Genomic DNA, 21,993 nt, shown 5'->3' with positions numbered 1-21,993 from the left:
AGATGCTGTTACGGTCTGCACGGCACTCGTTTTTTCCTGAGTGAATGATTGCGCATTATCGGGTCTCCTACATACCTTTTCGAGGTGTCTGCAGGTTCGTCTTGATTCTCGGAGTTTTGTGTAAAACCAGCTGGCTCTCTAGGCGTGTGTGTTGGTTGTTTTCAGGTCACTGGGCCCGTCGGTGTGGGTGCTCAATCGGAGGTTGGATTTGTGGGCAATAGCAATGCCCCCTCCGGGGCGGTCCTTCAGAGTGATCTTGTAGCCTTCGGGAATGGCCATCGCAATGTCTGGTCCCAAGGCGGCATTCGTCCAGGTTTCTGTGAAGAAGTCGATGTCCAGGGGTGGTGCTGTCGAGATGGTCCCAGATTTCTGTGGCATGACTGTGGAGGGAGCGGACGTTGAGGAGCTATGGAGTTGTAGGGGGAGGGCTGAGTTGGGTCCTGGGTCTCGGTGACGGCGAAGGAGTGGTGGCAGGTGAAGGGTCCGTGGGTGTCACTTGGTGAAGAATGCTTGCAATTGTTGTCCTGGCCTGTGTTAAGAGCGTGGAGGGCCGAGGAGCTGTAGCGCTGGCGGGTCGGAGGACAAGGGTTCCTGTCGCTGGTCGCAGTCGGGTCATGGACCGGGGCAGATGAGCTTGCCTTTGTCGCTGCCACCATTAAGTAGGGGGAGGGGGGCGGGACAGATGGGAGGCAGAAGTGGGCAAACTCGGGAGGGGGAGGGCCTGCGGGGGCAGCAGCGGTGGAAAGCGGGAAAGCAGGAAAAAGAAGAAGGCGAATAAGACAGGAAAAAGGAACAAGGCAGGAATAGGGAAAAGGCAAGAATGAGGAAAAGGCAGGAATAAGGAAGGTAGAACAGGCCCAGAAGCGGAGACAGCAAAGACGAGCAGAAGGATGCACAGAAGCCTCGAACACCAACCTGAGCAGCGCTGGGGGCAGACACTATACGGTGGAGCTGCGAGAGGAGAGAGCAGTATTCTGACCAGGAGGTCAGAGGTCTTGCTCACTCTGTCGCGCAGCGGCCTCCATTAATTAGGTGTCAGGGGCGGGACAACTGGGAGGCAGGAGAAGGAACACGTGGGAGGGGCTGTGGGGGAAGCAGCGATGAAAAGCGGAAAAAAGAAGAAGAAGAATAAGGCAAGAAAAAGTAACAAGGCAGGAATAAGAAAAAAGCAAGAATGAGGAAAAGGCAAGAATAAGGAGAAGGCAATAATAAGGAAGGTAGAACAGGCACAGAAGTGGAGACAGCAAAGACGAGCAGAAGTCAAAGGGCAGCAGAGAAGCCTCTAACACCAACCGGACTAGCGCTGGGGGCAGACACTCTACGGTGGAGCACCCTCGAGGGGAGAGCAGAATTCTGACCAGGAGGTCAGAGGTCTTGCTCCAGACTCTAGACAAAGGACCCACCTTTTGCAAAATAGTACTGACTCTGCTTCTCATGGGAATACTCTGCCCCAGATTGTCAGGTGAGGAACCCTCCAGCAAGCACCACAAGCAACCCCAGACTGATATTTGTTTGTTTTCCTAACCTTTCACACTGTATGGTGCTCTTGAAAAAGGCAGTGATTTGAGAGCACAAGGTTGAATGTGAGCAAGCTCTTCTTGTGCCAGTAGCATCACTCACAGCAGCAACTCTGACCTTTACCAGCTACAACAATTGGCAGTGCTATATTAATTCCAAACCCGGCATGAAAGAACTCACTGCCTGCTTTGCTTGCCCAAGTTTATCTGTTTGTTTATTTGTTTCTGAGTAACTAGTCAGTGTTTCTGCTCTGACAGCTAAGGACCCATGATGGATGCACAGGAATTTAAAAATAACTCAGAAACATATAAATACATTTGAAGGTATTTGATATAACAATACAACAAGGATGCAAAATACAACAAGGTAATAAACCGAGTTTCTTGGCTATGCACACAGTATATTGTTCATGATCACAAACACTGGAATGATCACGCAAAACAAAAGCATAGTACCACACCAATGCAGACAGACAAGGAAAGATCAAGGATTTAGGCAGGGTGCATAAACAAATCACTGCCTCATGCTTCCATAACCTGAAGATGTTGAGGAAGATTTTCAAATAACTCCCAATCAGCACCCAGAAAACTGTCATACACACCCTTGTCACAAACAAGCTGGACTACAGGAACATCCTCTATGCCGGTATGCCGGGATCAATAAAAAACTCACCAGAGGGTGCAGACCATTCTGAACTCTGTGACCAGAATCACTTTCCACCTCCCACGCTGCACTTACATCACACCACATTTTAATACCAGCGTATCTGCAAGAGCTCATCCAACCTTACATTCTTTCTCGTCGCCTGCACTCTACAGCCCACGGAGACTTCTGATTCCCAGATTTAAACTTGCAAAAATGGGAGGCCGTTCCTTTTCTTGTCTTGGCCCCAAAATCTGGAATTCTCTTCCGGTATCCCTGAAGAATGACCCGTCCTATCTCAGCTTTCGAAGAAATCTTAAAACTTGGCTTTTTTAGTAGCAAATGGTTCTTGACTGCTCTTTTTCTAGCAATTTGTGTGCTAGGCGCCGGGAAACCCTTTTTGGGTAGCTGCACGTGTTACAAAACTAATTTAATAATAAAAATAATAATGAGCTCTACTGGTTCCCACTACATAAACAAGCAGAATTCAATTTCCTCACCCACATTTTCAAGGCACCACATAACTCTGGCACAGCATAACTTAACAATCACATCTGCTTTCACAAACCTTTCAGACATCTCTGCTTGGCCGGACTCCTACTTGCACACATCCCATGCACACAAGATCTGGAGGTAGAGCCTTTTCCAACCTTGATTCTAAAGCATGGAATGAGCTGCTACTACTCAGAAAATACCTCTTCTCAATTATTGAATTCCACAAAAAACAGAAGACCTGGCTTTTTGAGTAGCCCCATGAAGCCCTAGGTTTGCCTATGCTCACACCTGCTCAGATGCAGGATACCATCCTGGGTGATAGTGTGCTCTACAAATCTGCGACACAAATGTTCATTAGAGGAACAAAGCAATGGCAAACAATAATAAGTGCTCATGGTAACCTGAAAAAGAAGGTGAGTTCAGAAAGTGTGCTTTCTATCTCCAGGAAGGTAAGCTTGACTCCAGGGTTTAGAGCTGGAAATGGTGGTCGACGAAACTGGGCACTTCTCACTTACTGGGGGCCTCAGAGAAAGGCTCAGTCCCAACATGACTTGAAACTGCGAACTTCAGACTACATGCAAATCACTGCAGAAGACGTTCAACTAACTGTGGAGCAATCTTGGAACAAGATAGCCCCTAAGGGTGCATGGCTGGTATAGGGGAGGGTAAAAAAGCAGAAGGTTGTTCAAGTTGAGTGTTTGGTGCCAAATCATCATATTGTGTTGGAATGGTACCATTTTTGTGGAAATAAAGTTGTGAGGTTAGTTACGTGAAGCTAGTACCCAGCCACAGAAGCTAACTGCAATCTTATCCAACGTCCAGTGACAGCTGATACAAACAAATAGTGGGGTAGCGTGGTGGAGTGGCGTGGGGGGAGCGCTAGAGGGGGATTGTGAGTGGAAGTATAATAATAAGAAAAATAAGACTTACCTGAAGCTGCTGGTCGCCACGTGCATCGCTGCTCCTCTGCTTCCTGGTCCCAGAAGACACTGAGACAGCATCAGAGATTCCCTATGCAATCCCTGTGCTGCTCTCATGCTATTACCAAGCATGAGTGCAGGGCGGGGATTGGCTTCAGCAGGCTGGTTTAATGCTCACTCAGGCACATAGAGTGTATGCTGTTTTTCCAACCCAGCTGTGCAATACATCTGGGTTGGAGAAACCTAACTGTGCATATCTGTTTGGCTAGCCTAAGACAGTCGGCCAAACAGAAATGCGCACCCAGAAGTGCTCATACCACTCCATTCTTCCTCCCTTTCATGGCCCGGCCTGCCCCTCTTTACACACTCTGGCTCAGTCAGCAGCTGAAAAATAAAACAACAATAAAATATTTGTTTATTCTTCAGCTGCCGGCTCTGAGCTAGTGGGGCAACGCTCCTTCGCCATTGCGGAGATGCCGCCGCAGTAAAGGTCAAACTAAGAAGTAACCAATGGAAACTGAGACTCGTTACTTTTCAATTTACCATTGTGCAGGTGCACTCATTTTTATAATCAATTTCACAATGCTGGTATTTGTTTGAAGGTAAAGACTACCTCTTTGACCCTAATTATGAGTGAGTGACCTGTAAAAATCCCTGGATTTACCATTACTTGGTGTCCTGTTACTGGATGCCCTAGTAATTTTGGAGGAGGGATGTAATAAGGATTGTGAGTTTTTATGGAACATCATGATAAAATGAGACTTACAGTGCCAACTTCCGCATGTTTTCCCCTGTATTTCCCCAGGAGACTTTGCAACAGGTGACATCTCTGGGTGGAATACCACTGAGCAGCTGTGCTCCAACTAAACTCAAAATTCTGATTGTATCTTTCGCTGAACTACAGTCTTCAAAATTAATTGTTCCCCCTCTCATGAGCTTGGAAACATCAAAATTGAAATCTTTTAAAAACAATTTCTCCAATTTCCAACCTCCTCCCCTGCCTCTCGCCACCTCACCAGCCGTAGTTGCATTACTTTTTGTGCTACACCTTGACCTCTGCCCTCACAGCACTTTGCACTCGTATAGTAAGGTTATTTATAGGACATCCCTCTGTATTCATGGTAGTGCATGCGCGAGAGGCATCATGTATTATATTGCGATCACTATGTAGTCAGGAACAGAAACATTTTCAAGTGCTCTTGTTCTATGGAGTGGCTTTATGGCAGTCAGACCAGCACTCTTCCAAATCATGCACAGGTTTAACTAGAGTCACATGATTTATGGAGGCAAATGCCTTTATTCATGTCTAAGTCAATACTAATACTACGACTCTTTCACTACTGTGAAGTAGGGCCACCCTTATTTTGCATTCTTTTTAAAGTCTTAGACAACAAGACTTCCAAAGCCAACCTCTGAAGACCTGATCCGCTCACAAGGACCTAGCTCCTCCGTTAGCGGGGTCTCCGTTCCCTGCTGTGCTTTTCCTGCTATAGTGAGTAAGGTGACATGAGGAGTGCATGTTCCCTTGCCTGATGGCGAGTGCTCAGGAGAGCCATTCACACGGTCAAATTTAGGATCAGTATGTCACAGCCATAGACAGAAGAGCTTTGAACAACAATGCCTTAAGGCCTGGATTGTCAGAAGTATCTTTTTTCCCTTGAACATCTTTTTGAGTTCTTACTTTCACTCCTTGTATTCAGATTTCGAAGATTACAATTCAATTGGCTACCCTACATTTCATTTTCTTCTTAGATTAAATAACAAAAGGTGGGATGATTGCCCTGTACACATCACCATTTTTTTTTATTTATGTCACTTTTTCGGAACCAAAAAAATGGAATTACTTCCAGAGTTGGAGGTATAAGGTTCTATGATTTGATCTCTTAACAAGTTATCTGAAGCTCTGTTCCTATCCTCGACTGCATAAAACATGTTCTCTCATTGCCAGCAATGGAGTTACTCAATTGAAGTGATTGAGTTACTAACAATATCAACATTTTCTGTGATTAATATCATATTTGTTCTGAGTACAATAAATAAAGGGTGCACAACATTTCCCAATATATCAACATCAGAAGGGTCAAAGCTTGGAGTAGACCTACTATAATGTGGAATCTGGACCTTTAAGCTAGTCACAGATGTCCTCAGCAACCATCTTTACCTCTGATATTGAAGGAAATGGTAATGTGCTTCTTGAAAAAGACCACATGGGATAGGGGTGGGCTGTCAAAGACAGCACTATCATAAATTGACTGCTTAGAGAGGGGTCATCATCTTTGCACCATCTGCTGACTCCTTGGAAACCTTTCCAGACTAGTTGTGCATCAGGATTTTAATTTCTGCTTTACTTATTTATCTTAAACGGATTAGACAGTTATACTTCCTTCCTGCTTGTTTTCAGCTTCTTTGACATCACATTCTATTGATCCTGACTTGTTCTTTTAATACCTTTCCCTGTCTTGGAGTTCTGCTTTGTAACCACTGCGTTACCCTCTGACTCAGGAGTCCCTATGTCATATCCTGGTCTGTCAGTCCATGCTGTGCATACTTTCTACCTGATTCTACTTTTGGAATTTGCCACAAGGGATAGAGTATTTACAACAGAAGTTCCCCTCCCAGGTAGTTATTTTCACCTTTTGGGGCCTAGAAATTAAGAAAGGGGAACAGATTTGAGTACCACAGCGCTTCAGATATTTATTGTGTCCTTGTTTCTTCCCAGCCCCTAGTTGGTGATTCATGACTCCTACCTCTGGAAGGAGTCATGTTGCTCTTAGCTCCCATGTAGGCGTATGACAGAGGTCTGACTCCCTTCGATATTGAGGTGCTTCTTTGCATTCCTCTTAAAGGTCCTCACTCCCAGTCTGCCAAGGATTGGACACCAGGTAGCACTTAATGTCTGGCCCAAATTACATTTTCTCTTATGGTACAATAAAGAGAACCATTATCTAAACATGTTTAATTCATCCTGCAATTCATCCTTTATTTAAGCTTCCGAAGAGTGCTCAACACCCTGACACTTCCTGCTTTAAAGAAGGGTTGGTGGCTCACCTCCTCAAGAAACCAGATCTGCACCTGACAAGAATAAGAAAGATACACAGACCTGAGGATGCACTTCTGGAACTGGTTGTCCTAGAATATGGTTGCAAAAGCCAGGAATGTTGTGGAGGACCGATCTATGGCGGCTGGGATGTCAGGATCATCATTGGGGTGGGTCAAGGGAAGGGATTTCCAGATTTTGAGTGGCACAGTGCTTTATAAACAGTACACTCCCCTTGGGGAGGTACTTGCCATCTTTTCCATACCCGCTTGTCTTTCAGCGTTGCTGCATCCCACACCTTTGTTCATTTGTTCCCTTCTTAGTTCCCTCTGTTCCCTGACCTTCATGCTTAAATTCTGGACAATTACCTGGATTACAATTTGGTATTGTTTGCTGAACGGTTGTCTGATCTTGCTTCTGGGTTATGTATTGGTATTAGTTGCTGTGCTTTCTCTATCTCTTGCTTCCTGAATTCCATGATTGCTATCGGGCCAGGATTCCACCATTGCTTTTATCGGGTTCCTTTATTTTTGACTTTAGTTCCCGTGGCACGCCCTTACGAAGCTGGTAAGCATATTCACTCACAACTCTCTTTATCAGAATATTTTAATGTTTATGCAATATAGTAAAACTTTGCTTTTTTCTATTTACCTTCAGTATTTGTTAGGCATTCACCTTTTAAAATGCTATATTGAATCTTCAGAAATACAAGACATGTGGTTGACAAGACTGAGCCATTAATTCAAGGCTCGGTCCCTATGATGCACTCTCCTGTGCTTTCCAAAGATCCTCATTGTTATTCTTCAGACTGCACACAACGTCAAACAGGGGTTCGATTTGGGGCTGGCACAGCACCGTGTCTCAAAGGCTAGCAAGTTATTTTATTTCCCATGAAACCTACAGTCCCCCTCCCACTACCACCCCATCAGTGGATGCACACCTGAAAGTTCTTAGGCTTTTACTGTCTTCTAAAAGGAGATATTTCTCTATGATTTTTAGAGACCCAAGTAGCTAACATCCAAAATGAGATACCACAGAACCTTTGAAAAATAAGCCCACCTGTTCCTTTATGAAACATTTGAAATCGCAGCATTCTGATGCCCCGGGGTATACATTGACCCTAAAGTCTGGATATAATGTTGTGGGTATTGAGAAATATTTAAGGGTGTACAGTTAGCCAGTGGGTAAATCTGATCCTGGTAACAAGTGGTTCCGAATGCTGTCTGGTTATTGTGGCTTTAAAATAACACAGCCACGCCCCAATGTCAGCGTATCCTCGTCTGCTACACGCCTGACAAGAACATGAAGCAGCAACCAAAGGACCGTGAATGGAAACCGCCAACTTGTTAATCGGAAAGAAGGTGGTCAATTATTCTTTTTGGACTCGTACTCTTGGCGTCCTCATGTGTATAGGGCATAAACAACTAAAGATGTTAAGTCAACTAAGGCTGTTAAGCCACTCAAGCACTGCATCAACAGTACTATTCACTTCCAGCAGGGGCGGCTCTAGGCTCATGGAGGCCCTGGGCAGGGAGCGTAGGTAGGGGGCCCCGGAAGAGGGGGTCTGGGCGGGGCGGAGCGCTGAGGCCAGTGAAGAGGGCGGGGGTTAGGGTGTTTGGAAGTGGAACAGAGCCGAAGGCCGCCAAATACCTGCCAGGGGCCGCCACGCGAATATGTATCCATCCTCAAAGGATTATTATATTGAGGATATATATTGGTGTGGTGGCCCCTGGGGTTTGGTGGCCCTGTGCAGGTGCACAGCTTGCACATGCCTAAAGCCGGCCCTGCTTCCAGGGCATGGAACAAATGTATCTGAGCTGCTATCATACTTTTTTAAATAACTAATTGAAATTTTTGCGGCAAAATAAAGCATAGCACGGTATACGATTTGGTCAATGTACAAGCAGGGCATGACAGCAGTCTCAGATATCAATAGCACTCTACAGTGCACCATCATACTGATAAACCATAATAAGCACACAATTTCCCCCATATAAGTTCATGTTTCTTCAGACAGCCACGGGCCTCAAAAATCGTCTTATCCTAATGTGCGCTCCAGTCCACCCCTACACGCCACCCTCTCACCGTCGGCGGCTGTTGTCGTTTCCAGACCCAGGCAATGTCCTGCTTGACAGATAAACAAGCTTTCCCCAGAAAGGCATGCTCAGCCCTAGGACCCCCACTTCCTACATAAGCCTCAGCAATGCTACACAGGGCGTCAACTCAAAGTGGCGGTCCGAGACAGCGGATAGCATGCGACCCACCTCCTCCCAAAAGGGTCTCAGCGTATGGCATTCCAAAGCAACATGAAAGATATCTGGCACAGGGAGTGCGTAGTGCGTGCACACTGCTCGCGCATCAGAACGTACAGATTGTAAGCGCCTCAGAGTAAGGTATGTTGCGTGCAGGTAGTTGAACTCTACCATACACAGCTGCACCGAGATAACCACTTCCCTAGGCACCATACAGGCCTTCTTCCAGTCATCTTCATCCAGATCTCCCACCCAGGGCACTCGCCGACACCTGACCCTTTCGAGTCCATCCGGGTCGTGGATTACTGAGGAGCGGAAAACCACCAAAGTAGCTGTTTACCCAGCCGCCCCAGGAAGAGCTTCGCCTCCAACGGATTGTATTCCGGCAGAGACTCACTTAGATGTTCATGAGCCAGCAAGGCATGGTGCAGTTGGAGGTACCAAAGGAACTGCAAGTTAGACAGGGAGTATTTCTCTTTTATTACCTGAAAGGACAGAATGATTCAACCTCAGTAGACATCTCCCAAGTAAGAGATCTCAATGCGATCCCACTGCAGAAAACTGTCCTGCCTAAAAAGCTGCCCAAGCCATGTTCCGCACTGGAGAGGGGTCATGCCAGTGAGGTGCCGGTCACACCTAGGAAGGCGGAGGGCCGCCCTCCATTAGGTAAGGGATACTGGTGTGCACGAAGACACTGTACTCCGAAAAAGTGCAAGCCACCTATTACCAGTGAATATATTTCCAACCGATATGCTGGATCATCCCATCCCCCAGTGAACCAGTCGTTAATCTGCACCATATGCGTTATCAAATAGTATAGATACAGATCCAATAACCCCAGGCCACCATCAAAAGGAGATTTGTGCAAAGAGTAGAACGCTACTTTATGCCGACCCCCAGCCCACACAAAGTTAGTCATTTTAGCGGTCATAGAGCGAAACCACTAATGGGGAATGCCATTTGGGTAATCACCCAATACATACAAATAGCGAGAGAGGCACACAATTTTGAAATCAGCTATCTGCCCCATAGGGTTCACTGACAACGCGGCCTAACGGCCAAGATCTTGATCAAGCCGCCGGTCTAGTCCCCGAAACTTGAGGGCCCAGGGCAGATCTGGAATAGGCTACACATGTATCCCTAAGTATTTAAAGGAGTTATGTTGAGTGGGGATGTTGGGACGTCAGACCCGCCCTAGAGCGTCACTCTTTACCTCTACTAAACATGATTTGCCTTCATTAACCTGAAGCCCGAAGGCTTCACCATACAGCCAAAGGAGTGTCATGCAGCGCGCCCCTGAATGTCCCTGATCTCATAAAAGCAGGAGCATGCCATCTGCATGGAGCGCCACATGGTCTTCAAGACCTGTCCCCCCAAAGCCAGCCCGAGATCTGAGCATCACAGAATCTCAGCTGTGCCAGCGGTTCTAACATCAACACAAAAAGCAATGCGGACAGTGGGCACCCCTGTTTTGTGCCTTTCGCAGGAGATAGGACCCCCTTCACCTGGACCTGAGCAGTCGGAGAGTGGTAGAGAAGCAGATCCACATGACAGAACTCCTCCCCTATGCCAGCCCGCCGAAGAACTCCCTCCATGAAGGCCCATGACACAGTATTGAAGGCTTTAGTACAATTAACTAACAAGAGGGCAAGAGTGCCATTGAGCTCTGACGCCCGGGATAGCTCTAGATGGACCCTCCTGATACAGTGACATGTACTACGGCCCGACATGAATCCGCACTGATCCAGCTGAGCGAGATAAAGCAGGCATGACTAGGTCACTCAGCTAGCACCTTTGCATACATCTTGATGTCAGTGTTGACCAACGAAATCAGACGATAAGTGGAACATTAGTCCCTAGAGAGACCTTCCTTGGGCAGGATGACTATGGTAGCACAGTCCATATCTTGTGGAAAGGACCTCTGCTCCAGTGTGGTGGTATAAAGATTCAAAAGATGGGGACATAGGATCCCACAAAAGTGTTTGTAATATTCAATGGGCTTCTGGGCCAGCCGTTTTACCGGACTGCATCCCCGACACTGCAGCAATCACTTCCTCAAGCGTTAAGGCTTGGTCCAGTTCCTAGGCCAGGACACTGGGTATAGTCGGTAATGATATAGTATGTAAACCGCTGGTGGCCGAAGACACCGCGAGCATAGCCCTCGATGAAAGTTGTCAAAGGTCTGGACAATTACTGGAAGCTCCTCTAGGGGATGACCCAAGGAGTCCTGAATCACCGGAATCACTTGGCAAGAAACCCTGCAGTTGGCCAGCTTGTACAACAGTTTGCCTGATTTGTCGCCGGAAGCATACACCCTCTTAGTGGAGGCCCTCCAGCAATGTTTGGCCTCTTTCAAGGAAGCCTGCCGTAGTTTAGTATGGGCAATGGCCAGCAGGCGACGCGAGTGCTCAGTATCTCAGTGGTGAAGAGCCTCTTCCATTCGTACTATCTGGTTTTCCAAGCTGGTCAGGTGCACCAGACTCAGCCTGCCTCAGCCTGCCGAATGTGACCTTTAATGTGGCCTCTCAAGGATGTCTTACTAGCTGCTCCTAGCGTCACTGCCCATGCTACCAAACCTTCATTGAGCTCAAAGAACTGACACAATTCTTCCTCAACAAAGGTCTCACATGCAGCAGTCTGTGAGTGTCATGCATTGAATCTCCAGGCCACTCGCAAGACACTGGGCTGAGTTCCCCATGACAGTATCAACTGAACTTAATCGGATATACCAAGTGGAAGGATGCGCACCGCTTGAACTGAGAGAAGATCTGCGTCCGATAGCCACATCAAGTCTATGCGGGATTCCGCAGCATGCGTTGCAGTTTGGTGGGTGTATGCCCGTTGAGGAGGATGTCAGGAGCGCCAGGCATCACGCAGGCCCAGCGAATCTGCCCACAAAGACAAGTAGACTGTTTAGTTACACCTGGCAGTGTAAGGGGCAGAGGAGGCATCCAAGACTGGAACTGGAAGCACATTAAAGAGCCCTCCAATCATTGTGACGCCCTGAGGGAGAGTCAGGATAAAGGATCTCAGCGACTGCAGGGAAGGGTGCAGCAGCAGCAGAGGCGGTGGGACGTAACAGGATATACAACTACAGTGCCACACTTCCAACCAGCCATCAATGCACACGTAACAGCCCTGGGCATCAGTATGATGCGCTGTAACAGCCATGGGAAGAGATTTGTGGAGCAGTTTCGTGACTCCTCAGAGTCACGCGTAAAACCTGAGTGATAAACCCTGTCATAGCCGAACCAGCCTAAAAAGGGGCACTTCGTTCCTAATAAATGGGTCTCCTGCAGAAGAATTACCATTGGCCTGTGGCATGTAATATATGGTAACAAGGCAGAACGCTAAATGCAGGTATCCGAGGAGGGCCATGACACAGCCGATTAAATCAAGCGGATTCCCTACCCTGCTGGATCAGACAGGAGACCCCAATGATCTAGGATGCCATGCCTTTCCAAGCAAGCCATTATTACAAGCCTAGCTGCCGCTATGGACCTAGAAAGGAAAAACACTGGTAAGAAAAAACCGTCAGAAAGATAAACTAGGCTCAGAAGCTCAACAAAACAACCCTCTCCCAACATCCTCTTTCCCCACACTTTACCCCAGGTTATCCCAGGAGGTGAGAGCAAGCAAACACATTCATCCTCCCAGGCATACACCCCTTGCCAGCTCCCAGCAACAAGACCAGCATTGTAACTGGAAAGGAAAGATCCAGGTCAAGCAGACCAGAAAGTTGAGATGAGCCCAGTTCCACTTCTGGAGAGTGAAAAACCAGTGGAGTATCCGAGAGGGTCTCAGCCACATCCGATCTGGGCTATCCGGGACGCCCCCTCCCCTTCGTTGATGATGTGGAAGTGATCCAGTGCACTCCTTTGTACCCCCACTCGGTGTTGTTCAGGGGGGGGCATTGCAGCAACCAGCCCTCCGTCGCTCACTCCCAGGCCTGCTTCAGTGTATCAAAGAAAAAGGTGCAAGACTGAAAGAAAACAGGAAACAATAGAATATAGCCGAGGTGGTGTAAGGCCAGGAGCTTTTGCTTCACTTCGGCAAAGGAGAGCTGCTGCTGCTGCTGCACTACCTTTGTGTGTAGTCCGGAAATACCAGAATCCTAGAATCTGTAATTTGCAGATCAGGATGGGTGCATGCCTCTTGGAGTACAGTGTCTCGGTCTTTAAAGTTTAGCAGCCACGGGATCACAGGCCATGGGGAAGCCCCTGGTGGGGGGCTCGGCACCAAGGAGCGATGTGCTCGTTCATTGAGAAAGAAGGAGGACAGTATATTTTCCAACATCCACTGCTTGAACCAGGAACCAGTCCTCCGACACTCTGGCTTGGCATTTCTGTCCCACAGACTCGGGTAGACCAATAAGTCGATCATTATTGCCTCTAGCCCTATTTTCGGTTGCTCTGCTCTCTCCGTCAGGGAGGACATCGAGGAACTCAGCATGGACATCTGACTCTTGAGGGAAAATATGTCATCCTCAGCAGAGGAGATGAGGTTTTCGACCTCTGTGGTCCTTTCCACCACATTGCATAGGTTCTGGCACAGTAGGGAGAGATCCAGGTCCGGAGCCCCTTGCTGCCTCGAGGAATCCATCTGATAAGTCAAGCCTGCTCGCGGGGTGCAGTCAGCGGAACCGTATATTGGTCCATCTTCATTATGATGGTGTTTGCGGGGGCTTCTTCTCACTCCCAAATCTTCACAGTCAGGATCCGGAGAAGCAGATAAGTAGGAAGCAAGACCCCCTCCAGTGGAAGAGCCCAAGGCGGCTCCGGGGAAAAGGTAAGGACCCCAAGCCGCTAAGGCTACAGAGAGCAGGTCAAAAGAAAACGTAATGCTAAGAAGAGGGGAGGGGGCCCCAGGGGAGGCATGAACCAAGTGATAGCAGTCCATTGGTGGCAGTGGTATGCAGCTGGTCCCAGTTCAGGCCATCAGTCCGGGCTCCCCATCACCAGAGCCCCCAACTCCCCGGCAACAGCTCAGTGACAGCCCACCTCCACCTCAGTAACACACCTGGGGTTCCCACACAAACTGCTAGCAGCTCTCACAGTTACTGCAGGCACCAAAGCAAGTCAGGAGCACCACAAGTGTAAGGCCCAGTCAGGACTCCCCAAGACCCAAGAAGGGGGGAGATAAACTCCTCGCCCCACACGATCCAGGTGAGCTGGGGTCTATGCTCCCCTGCTGCCTCATTAACTGGCAGTAATATGTCTCACCACTGCCAGTGTCGCTGTCTGCTTCTTACGCCTTAGCTCACCACCAGCTAGATCCGCTCTGTCGCAGGCAGTGCAGGTCCGGGGGGCCAAATTCAGCAGGCCCGCAGCGCTGTGCTCCCTCAGGCCCACTCAATCGTCTGCACTGCAGGTTATATCCGCTTTGGCTGGAGATGGGGGAAAGCAGGAAAAGGGTTGAAGAAGAGAAGGAGGAAGCACAAGATCCTCTGCCCAGACAGGAAACCGGTGGCCTTTGCCTTCTGCTGCCTGTGCTTTCTGCTGCGCCATCACCTCTCCTCAGCGCGGCTTCACCAGGCTCTGCGACAGTCAAAACGTGCCCGGAGGCCCCCCACCACGAATCACCAAAGGGGGATGGCCTCCAACCGCTCCGCAGGCACGTGCTCTCTATGGGCCATCTCTCACATCCAGGCCCACTCCGGTTGCAGCAATTCACCATTCAGCTGCCGCCGAGCCCCGGGCCTCACCCGCCCATCATGTAGTGGGCTATCACCAGGATAGGGATCCTCCCCGCTGACTGTCTGATGGCCCCCGGACTGGGGCAGGCTCACCTGGCACCCCAGTGCCTTGCAAGGAGCCCTGAAGCCCCGACGTTCAGGAGGTATGTTGTTGTTAGGTAGAATGGTGACGGTCACTCTCGGGCGATGGGATCTTCCTGAAGGCTCGACCGCCATCTTGGCCTCCCAAGCAACGGCCCGAGCTGCTAACATACTTAGATGTTTGATGTGTCTGTTGACCAAGAGATGTTAGAAAGCCAGACATTGTATCTAAACAAATCACAAAGAAAAAAGTGAGCTATTTCCTACCCGTGACTGCTGTGAGCTGAAGAACTGCGTTTCTCTTCTTTTTGGTAGTGGCTCATAGTAGACTTCAGCTCCTTATTGCGATAAGCACGGTCATAGTGCTCATGTTTCTTCTGGTAGAAGGGTAATGACATTCTGGGTACCTCGCACCACTGGTCTCCAGAAGTGATCACACTAAAGCAGATGAGATTTAATATTAAAATGGATAACAGTAGGTGTTGTCAGATTGCAAAGTATTTCCTTCATAAAGTAGATGAGACTGTACTATCAAATTGGGTAACATTAACTAGGGACACATGTTGCTTTAGTCAATTTAGCTAAGTATTCTGTTTTCCAAAAGCATGTTTTTAAAAAATAAAAAGACAATGGCCCTGACACAAATGGATTGTTCCATCTGTGAACTGAGATCATTAAATGATATACCTGCCCAGTACTGCCATAACTTGCATGGTGGCCCTGGGCACAGAAATCTTGTGACAGTCGTCTACCCTATTTAAGGGGATTGACCATCACTAAGACCTGGCTGCACAGTGGCAGATTCGTTAGGGGAATGGTGGAAAGCCTATGGTACCTCCAAAGCTAAAAGGGATAAGAATCTGTGAATTTGGATGGGTGGGTGGGTGCACCATCAATATACAGTGACTCATGTTTTCCACCATAATCCAAATTAAACTCTATGTACTACCTGATTAATTTCAGGTGTCTACTTACTGTTAGGCTCCCCTACTAAAGAACATATCTATAAATGTACCCTCCACCACACTTCCTCCCACAGTTGCTAGCCACTTCCACCCTCAGGCCCATTCACATTTACTGATCCTCAACCTGAATCCCACTGAAATCCGACTAAATTAGCTGTAACACATCCTTCTGCATTGGATCGCCTCCCTCTTTTCACGCTCTGCATCGTCCTATTTCGTACAGCATGCCACGGCTTTATACCTAGGTGTGGGCTCCACAAACATATCTACATAAATACAGAAGATTCCAGAGACCTTAAAAATAAGTCGCTTCATATATGACAGCAAAACTCAACTAATAACTCAGCTAGAAAGAAAACATTGGAGAAAACATAGGCTTAACAAGGTTTATGGGTGGCAGGATGGTTTTTACAGGTGAGTAGAAATATTGATTGAGATGTTTTCTGTTAGTTGCAGAGACTGAGTGACAGAAGATGCTGCATGTGATAACAATGCACGGACAAATAGCACGGATGGTGACTTTGTGATGAGTAGAAAGGAATCTTCCGGTTTGACAAATGTAATTAGTAAAGATTGTTGTTTAGTAATGGAGTATTCCATGAAGAGAAGCCAGAATTAATGACCTGATTGTGGAAGATGCCAAATTGAGTCACAGTTGTGACTCATTGGTCTTTGAATCTACCCATAATATTGGAAAAGGAGGAATTCATGCTCTGTTGCCTAGGCTCTAAGAGGAGGGGACCAGCTGTGCCAGAGGATGTATTGCTTCTAAGGGATTAAGGGTCTCATTTATATTTTGCTAGTTGGGCCTCTATTCCACCAGGGTGACGGAGTAACTACCTCTATTAGCCTGGTGGAGGTCCCAACCTCCAAATTTATAAATGACTGCCAAGCTGGAGGTCATTTATAAAGCATCAGCAGAAACTGCCATCAGGGTAGTTCCTGTGAATGCAATCCGATGGTGCAGGGCTGTGTTAGCATGATGTAACCCTGCACCAAGCTGTATTCTTTTTTATTTTCAAAAAGAAAATCCCCAAATGGCTTTTCTTTTTTAAAGTAAAACCAGTAATGCTCTCCTCGATATTGGAGTCCTCTCCAATGGTGGGGGAACTATTATTTGATTTTTACTGTCCCTCTGCACCGGGGTTTACCTGGCTGCGACAGACAGAATTTTCTTTACATGTCCACCTATCCTGATTGGGCGGGCGGAGATGTAGCCATTTCTTACATGGCCCTTACTACGTTGGAGAGGTTTGGCTATGGCTGTGACCAAGTGGTTACCGCTACAGCCAAACCGAAGGTCTGCCCGCATTTTAAATTGGGTAGGTGAACCTTCATATTGGTGGAATGTATACTCCATCGCCATTGCAACAGAATTTTCATACCACCTACATATAAATTGGGCCCTAATCCTGTGAGAGGTCAGCCATAAAAGCAGGCCTTTTTTTCCAACTCACACTTCAGTGAATTTGCGACAACAGTATGGAAGAGAACTTATATTTAAAACCTGATAAATCCTTATTATATAATACGTACGATTTACTTCCAGTATAGAATGTTATGTAGCCAATGAGGTTAGTCACTATGAATGAAGGGTGAGGCTACAATTAAGTCTGGGAGGAGAGTTCCGCTATGTGGAATTTCACGAAGTGACCAAAAAACTCTGCCGCTCTATGCCGAGTTCTGCAAGTGGCAGAGTGCATTAGGTCACACCTTTTGCACTGATTGTCAGCGATGAGTGTTTTTCCCGTGCTGGAAAATCAGCGGGGACTGAACCATGTGCAGCCCCCGAGGTCATTGCTCCTTTCTGCCACTCTAGTAGATGTTCTACTCTAGCAGCAGCTTACTCAACACGAAGGGAAGGTTTCTAAACACGAGCAGTCGCGACCATCCGCGACCGCCCGGCTTGGGAAATCTCACTGGGCGGTGATCTAGCACTGGATTTCCTTGCTCAACAACTTAATGTTGGTGAGAAAAGAAAAAATTCTGCTCTGCGGAATAGAGTTTTTCAGAATTCTGCATGCTCCGCGGAGTGTGGAAAACAGTTGTGGCTGGTGACTTTTGAAAGTGGTGTGGTGTAAACCCATCACAGTCAATATTAAAAAATACAGACAGGTCCATTTTAATATTATTGTTACTCCAGCAGGCAGCATTTGGTCTATGAGCGGGGGTTGGGGGTATCACAAATTCAAAACACCAGACTGACCCTGTTAAATAATATACGTTATTCTACTGACATATTCATTACATCTCACATGTGTGCCATCAAGTAATCTTTCATGTCATTTCACTGCCACATGAATGTGATACCTAGACTGGGAAGACTTACTTTCACAGATGCAGCATCTTGTGTGGTGTAACATCTGTTCTGTTAGATCATGTCTACCCGTGGCCAAATACCTGCATGCTCTGTACTGTAAGAGTATACCTACCCGTCCAGTACCTACCTCCTGGACACTGGATTAAAAACGTCGATGACAACGACTGTGTCTCAGTGTCTATCGACTCGTGTCGTTTTTACACACTGTTCTGCAATCTGAATCTGCACATGATTTTTGACATTATAAATACACAATCCAATCCAATCCCTTATTAACCCGAGCCACTGCCAGCCACTTTACTGTAACGCCGAGTCACGAGAGCGAGTGAGTGAAGTGCGTCTCTTACTGTAAAAAAATTTCGCAGGAATGTGGTCGGTCGGTGGATCTCATCTCTCTATTCTCCTGTCCTAGTCTACACTGACTAGTGTCATAGTAGTGAGTGACTGACTACACCTACACGTCGTCGACTCAACAGGCGCACACTAGTCCGACTCCAACAACATAGAAAGTGGCCATAGAAAGTGCGGCTGCACCACCGACGCGAGGCATCCTATAACGGATTGCCTGCCCTTCTGCGTGGCGGACCAACCAATCCTGGTGCTGCATGCAGCGCCAGGATTGGTTAGGGGGCACAGTTACTATCCGCCCTTTTGACCACAGAGGCTGCGGCCCTGGCTGCTGTATGAAACAGCACCCTTGGGTCCCACTCTTATTGAGGAAGGTATAGTACGCGCATGCTTGGGCTGGTGAGAGCCCAAAAATGCACATGCGCACTACTGCTGCAGCTGAGTGTGGACTGTCACTCAAGCTGCAGCAGCCCAGCCCCACCCCTAGCGCACTGCGATTGTGTCGGCGTGTCCCGGTGGCCGCACCATTCTCAGCGAGGACGTCACGCATGTGAGAGATACTATTTAATAACTTGTGTGCCTAATATACTGACAGTGCTTGAAGCGCGGTGCGTCCACGGGTGGGGCTACACCTCAATGGACGCAACGCGGCTGGTGGAAAACTCAGCAAACTCTGCGAACAGAGCAGAGTTCACCGCTCAGGCCTAGCTACAATACCCTGTCTGAGACACCACTGCTGTTTATATAATATAGGAGCACTCTGATTACATGTAGATGTGAATTAATAGATGCCATTGTATGTATGGATATAAATTAGTCAATAGATACATTTCACCGTAGTGAATGCCATGCTGTTTTTAGGTCTGGCACTAGGTGGTAATTAAAGTTATTTTACTAGGCAACTTGTCTTGACATTATATATTAAACTCCAGAGTTGTGTTTTACTTGGATTATTTGTTCAATTCATTTTATTCATCTATACTACTATTATAAAGGAAGAACTTTCAGGCTTTGAGGCGGGTAAACTCGGGAACCACAGCGCCAATCCACACACCCGATACATTGTTGGAATCCTCAGGGTGTGCAGATGGGCATAGGCTATATAAAGTTAAAAAAATACATTATATTTAAAAAATGTACATTATAAAAAAAGTAGTCCCCTCGAAGTAGCGCCGGCCGCGATCTGCGTGCTGACGTCAGGAGCACGGGGAGGAGCGGCGTCCAGGAGCGGCGGACATGGCACGGGGGAGGAGCAGTGACGAGCGGCGACAAACGGTGGACTGAGGAGCGGCGGCTGAGGTAAGGCAGCGGGGGTCGGGGCAGGCGGGGGGACGGGGTGATGTAAGGCTCCAAACTACCACGATCACGCTCATTACTTTTACCTCAAACACAGCTCAGGAAGTTGAACTGCAGAGCGCCAGCATTTCAGCGTTTCACCTTTAAGTGTTTAGGTTGACACGCGGGCATTATGTTACCATGCTGGAATCTCGGCACGCCGAGCTCCGTCAAGGGTAAACCCCGCTCAAAGAGACCCCACAGGCGAAAGTGATCCGTCAAACTCGGAGCCGTGTTTAAATGTGCCCTCTTTTCGTGGTACTTTTCATGTGGACGGGGAAAGCAAACAGCCCGAAGCGCACTGCTGTGACTATCATATGTCGCCTTTTAAGGCTCCGGGGAACAATGTCGGTGCAGGCGGGGGTCGGGGCAGGCGGGGGACGGGGCGGGCGGGGACGGGGAAAGCAAGCAGCCCGAAGGAAAGCCAGGAAATCTGGTTCGGTTTATCCCCACTTTAAACACATGGAAATGGTAAATTCTAGGCAAAGGCTGGAGTAATAGCTGCAATACAGTGAGACGGTTTTACCTTATAGTGTACTGCTGTGACTATCATATGTCGCCTTTTTAAGGCTCCCGGGGACAATGTCGGGGAAAGGCGGGGGTCGGGGCAGGCAGGGGACGGGGCGGACGGGGGCCACAAATGCTGGACAATGTCGGGGCAGGCGGGGGTCGGGGAAGCCTGATTGCTCCCGGACAAGGTCGGGACCGGCTGCTAGTTATCACATATGATGCTTATATTTTAGCTGTATAAAAGTAATTTCAAGTCACTGACAGAGGAAGGTCGATTATTAATCACCTAGCTCTGTATGTCGACTTTATATCCTCCTGGCAGTATGAAGTGGATGCCTAACACAAACATTGTGATTGATATTGTGCCTAGATACATGATTGTTTGGGTAATGGTCACTACATAGTCACGTGTAACACACCTTTTCCACCCCTTCTTTCTTGCTTAATATTATTGAGTAGTGCAACACAGTGAGTGGAACTTTGCAGTGTTGTGCCCTGATAGTTGTGTTTCGATGGGTTTGTGCCATCTGTGGAAAGTTAAACAATGTTTTAAAAATCGCATTATACAAATACTCCTTTTTTTAGGTCTCGCCTACGCAGCTCGCATGCGCTGCTTAGGAGGATCTTTAGCCGTCGCTCTGCTGTTTTTGGAAGCACACACTCGTGCTTGTAGCGGCATCCACTTTGCGGGGGCGAGCAGGGGCACGCTTCAAGTACAAGTATGTGCTGCCAAATGCAGCAGACTGCGCACGCACGCACCACGGGCGGGCTTGTTTTTGCTTCTAATGAGCTTTCACACGCGCGCTTGTTGGCTAAAGCTAACTCATGCGGGCTGCCTTTTCGTTTTTCAAATGCTTTGTCGTGTTCATGTGATATAATTTCCCTACAAATAGATTTGCTTTCTCTTCATTTGAAAACCTTTAAGCCCACGATCGGCACCTGTCACATTTAAAAACTCTTGTGTTATAATACACATTTCTGGACTCTAGAATCATATTTCACTTTGCTAACTGCGCTCGGGCTTTCAGAGGATGGCGTAAGCTTTTCACTTCTTTCTATACACCCGAGGTTTTTTAAAGAACAAAAGTATTTACAGCTTTAAGTGTAGCCTGCTCTATTTTTTGTTTTGTTTGCTGATTTTTGGTGAAGCTCTGATAATTGGGAAGAAAACAAGGAGCATCGAACTCAAAATAGCAACTTACGTTTCCGGTCCTTCCTGCCGATCAATATGTCTGGAAAGCTGTAACCTCCTGATCAATAACTGTCCGATAGGATGTGTGTAGTTGTTTTACTGATATCAGAAGAGGATTCAATGGACTAATCAGTCGAAATAGCTCAGTTGGGAGAACATTAGACTGAAGATCTGTAGGTCCGTTTTGATCCCGGGTTCCGGCAGATGACTTTTGTTGTCGATTATAAATTGTATAAAAATTAACATTAGTGTTTTTTAGTTCCAAAATAAATAAGCATTAGCATAGCCAATAGGTCTCGCCTTTGGGACCTTATAAGTGTTTAGCCATGCAACAGTTGATGTTGTTGCACCAAGTGTATTGTGCTGGATAACTAAACACTTATAAGGTCCTGAAGGCGAGACATATTGGCTATGCTAATGCTTGTTTATTTTTGAACTAAAAAACACTAATGTTAATGCTTGTTTCGATTTTTCGTGACACATGCGATATTGAAGCCTTTTATGGTGCGTCATTCTTTACTTGTAAATTCCTCCATAAGTCATGTTCAATCCATATCATTTCCAGCAATAACATCTTTTTTGACCAAGTGTGTCGGGTCAAGATTCAGAGCAGGAGTTTGGTGATTGTAATTTAGAATAACAAAAACGTAGGAGCTAGCCCTCCCCAGTCGGTACCCCTCTAG

At 47.3% G+C, this 21,993-nt stretch overlaps 1 protein-coding gene across 5 annotated transcripts in view; it reads right to left on the bottom strand.

Annotated features, from left to right (window-relative positions):
• Nucleotides 1-21,993, bottom strand: part of MYOM1 (myomesin 1) — a 736,755-nt gene that overhangs the window by 627,021 nt on the left and 87,741 nt on the right. For 3 of the 5 annotated variants that reach the window (XM_086965593.1, XM_086965594.1, XM_086965596.1), the window contains exon 3: nucleotides 14,908-15,078. The exons of the other annotated variants lie outside the window; for them this stretch is intronic. In XM_086965593.1, the coding sequence (XP_086821719.1) occupies nucleotides 14,908-15,078 (171 nt within the window). The remainder of the gene's footprint in view (nucleotides 1-14,907; nucleotides 15,079-21,993) is intronic. 5 annotated transcript variants of the gene reach the window in all.

The sequence above is a fragment of the Lissotriton vulgaris genome, chromosome 4_1, assembly GCF_964263255.1.
Source record: "Lissotriton vulgaris chromosome 4_1, aLisVul1.2, whole genome shotgun sequence".
NCBI lineage: Eukaryota > Metazoa > Chordata > Amphibia > Caudata > Salamandridae > Lissotriton > Lissotriton vulgaris.
The sequence above is the reverse complement of the archived record's forward strand: the minus strand, read 5'-3'. Positions and strand labels throughout refer to the sequence as shown.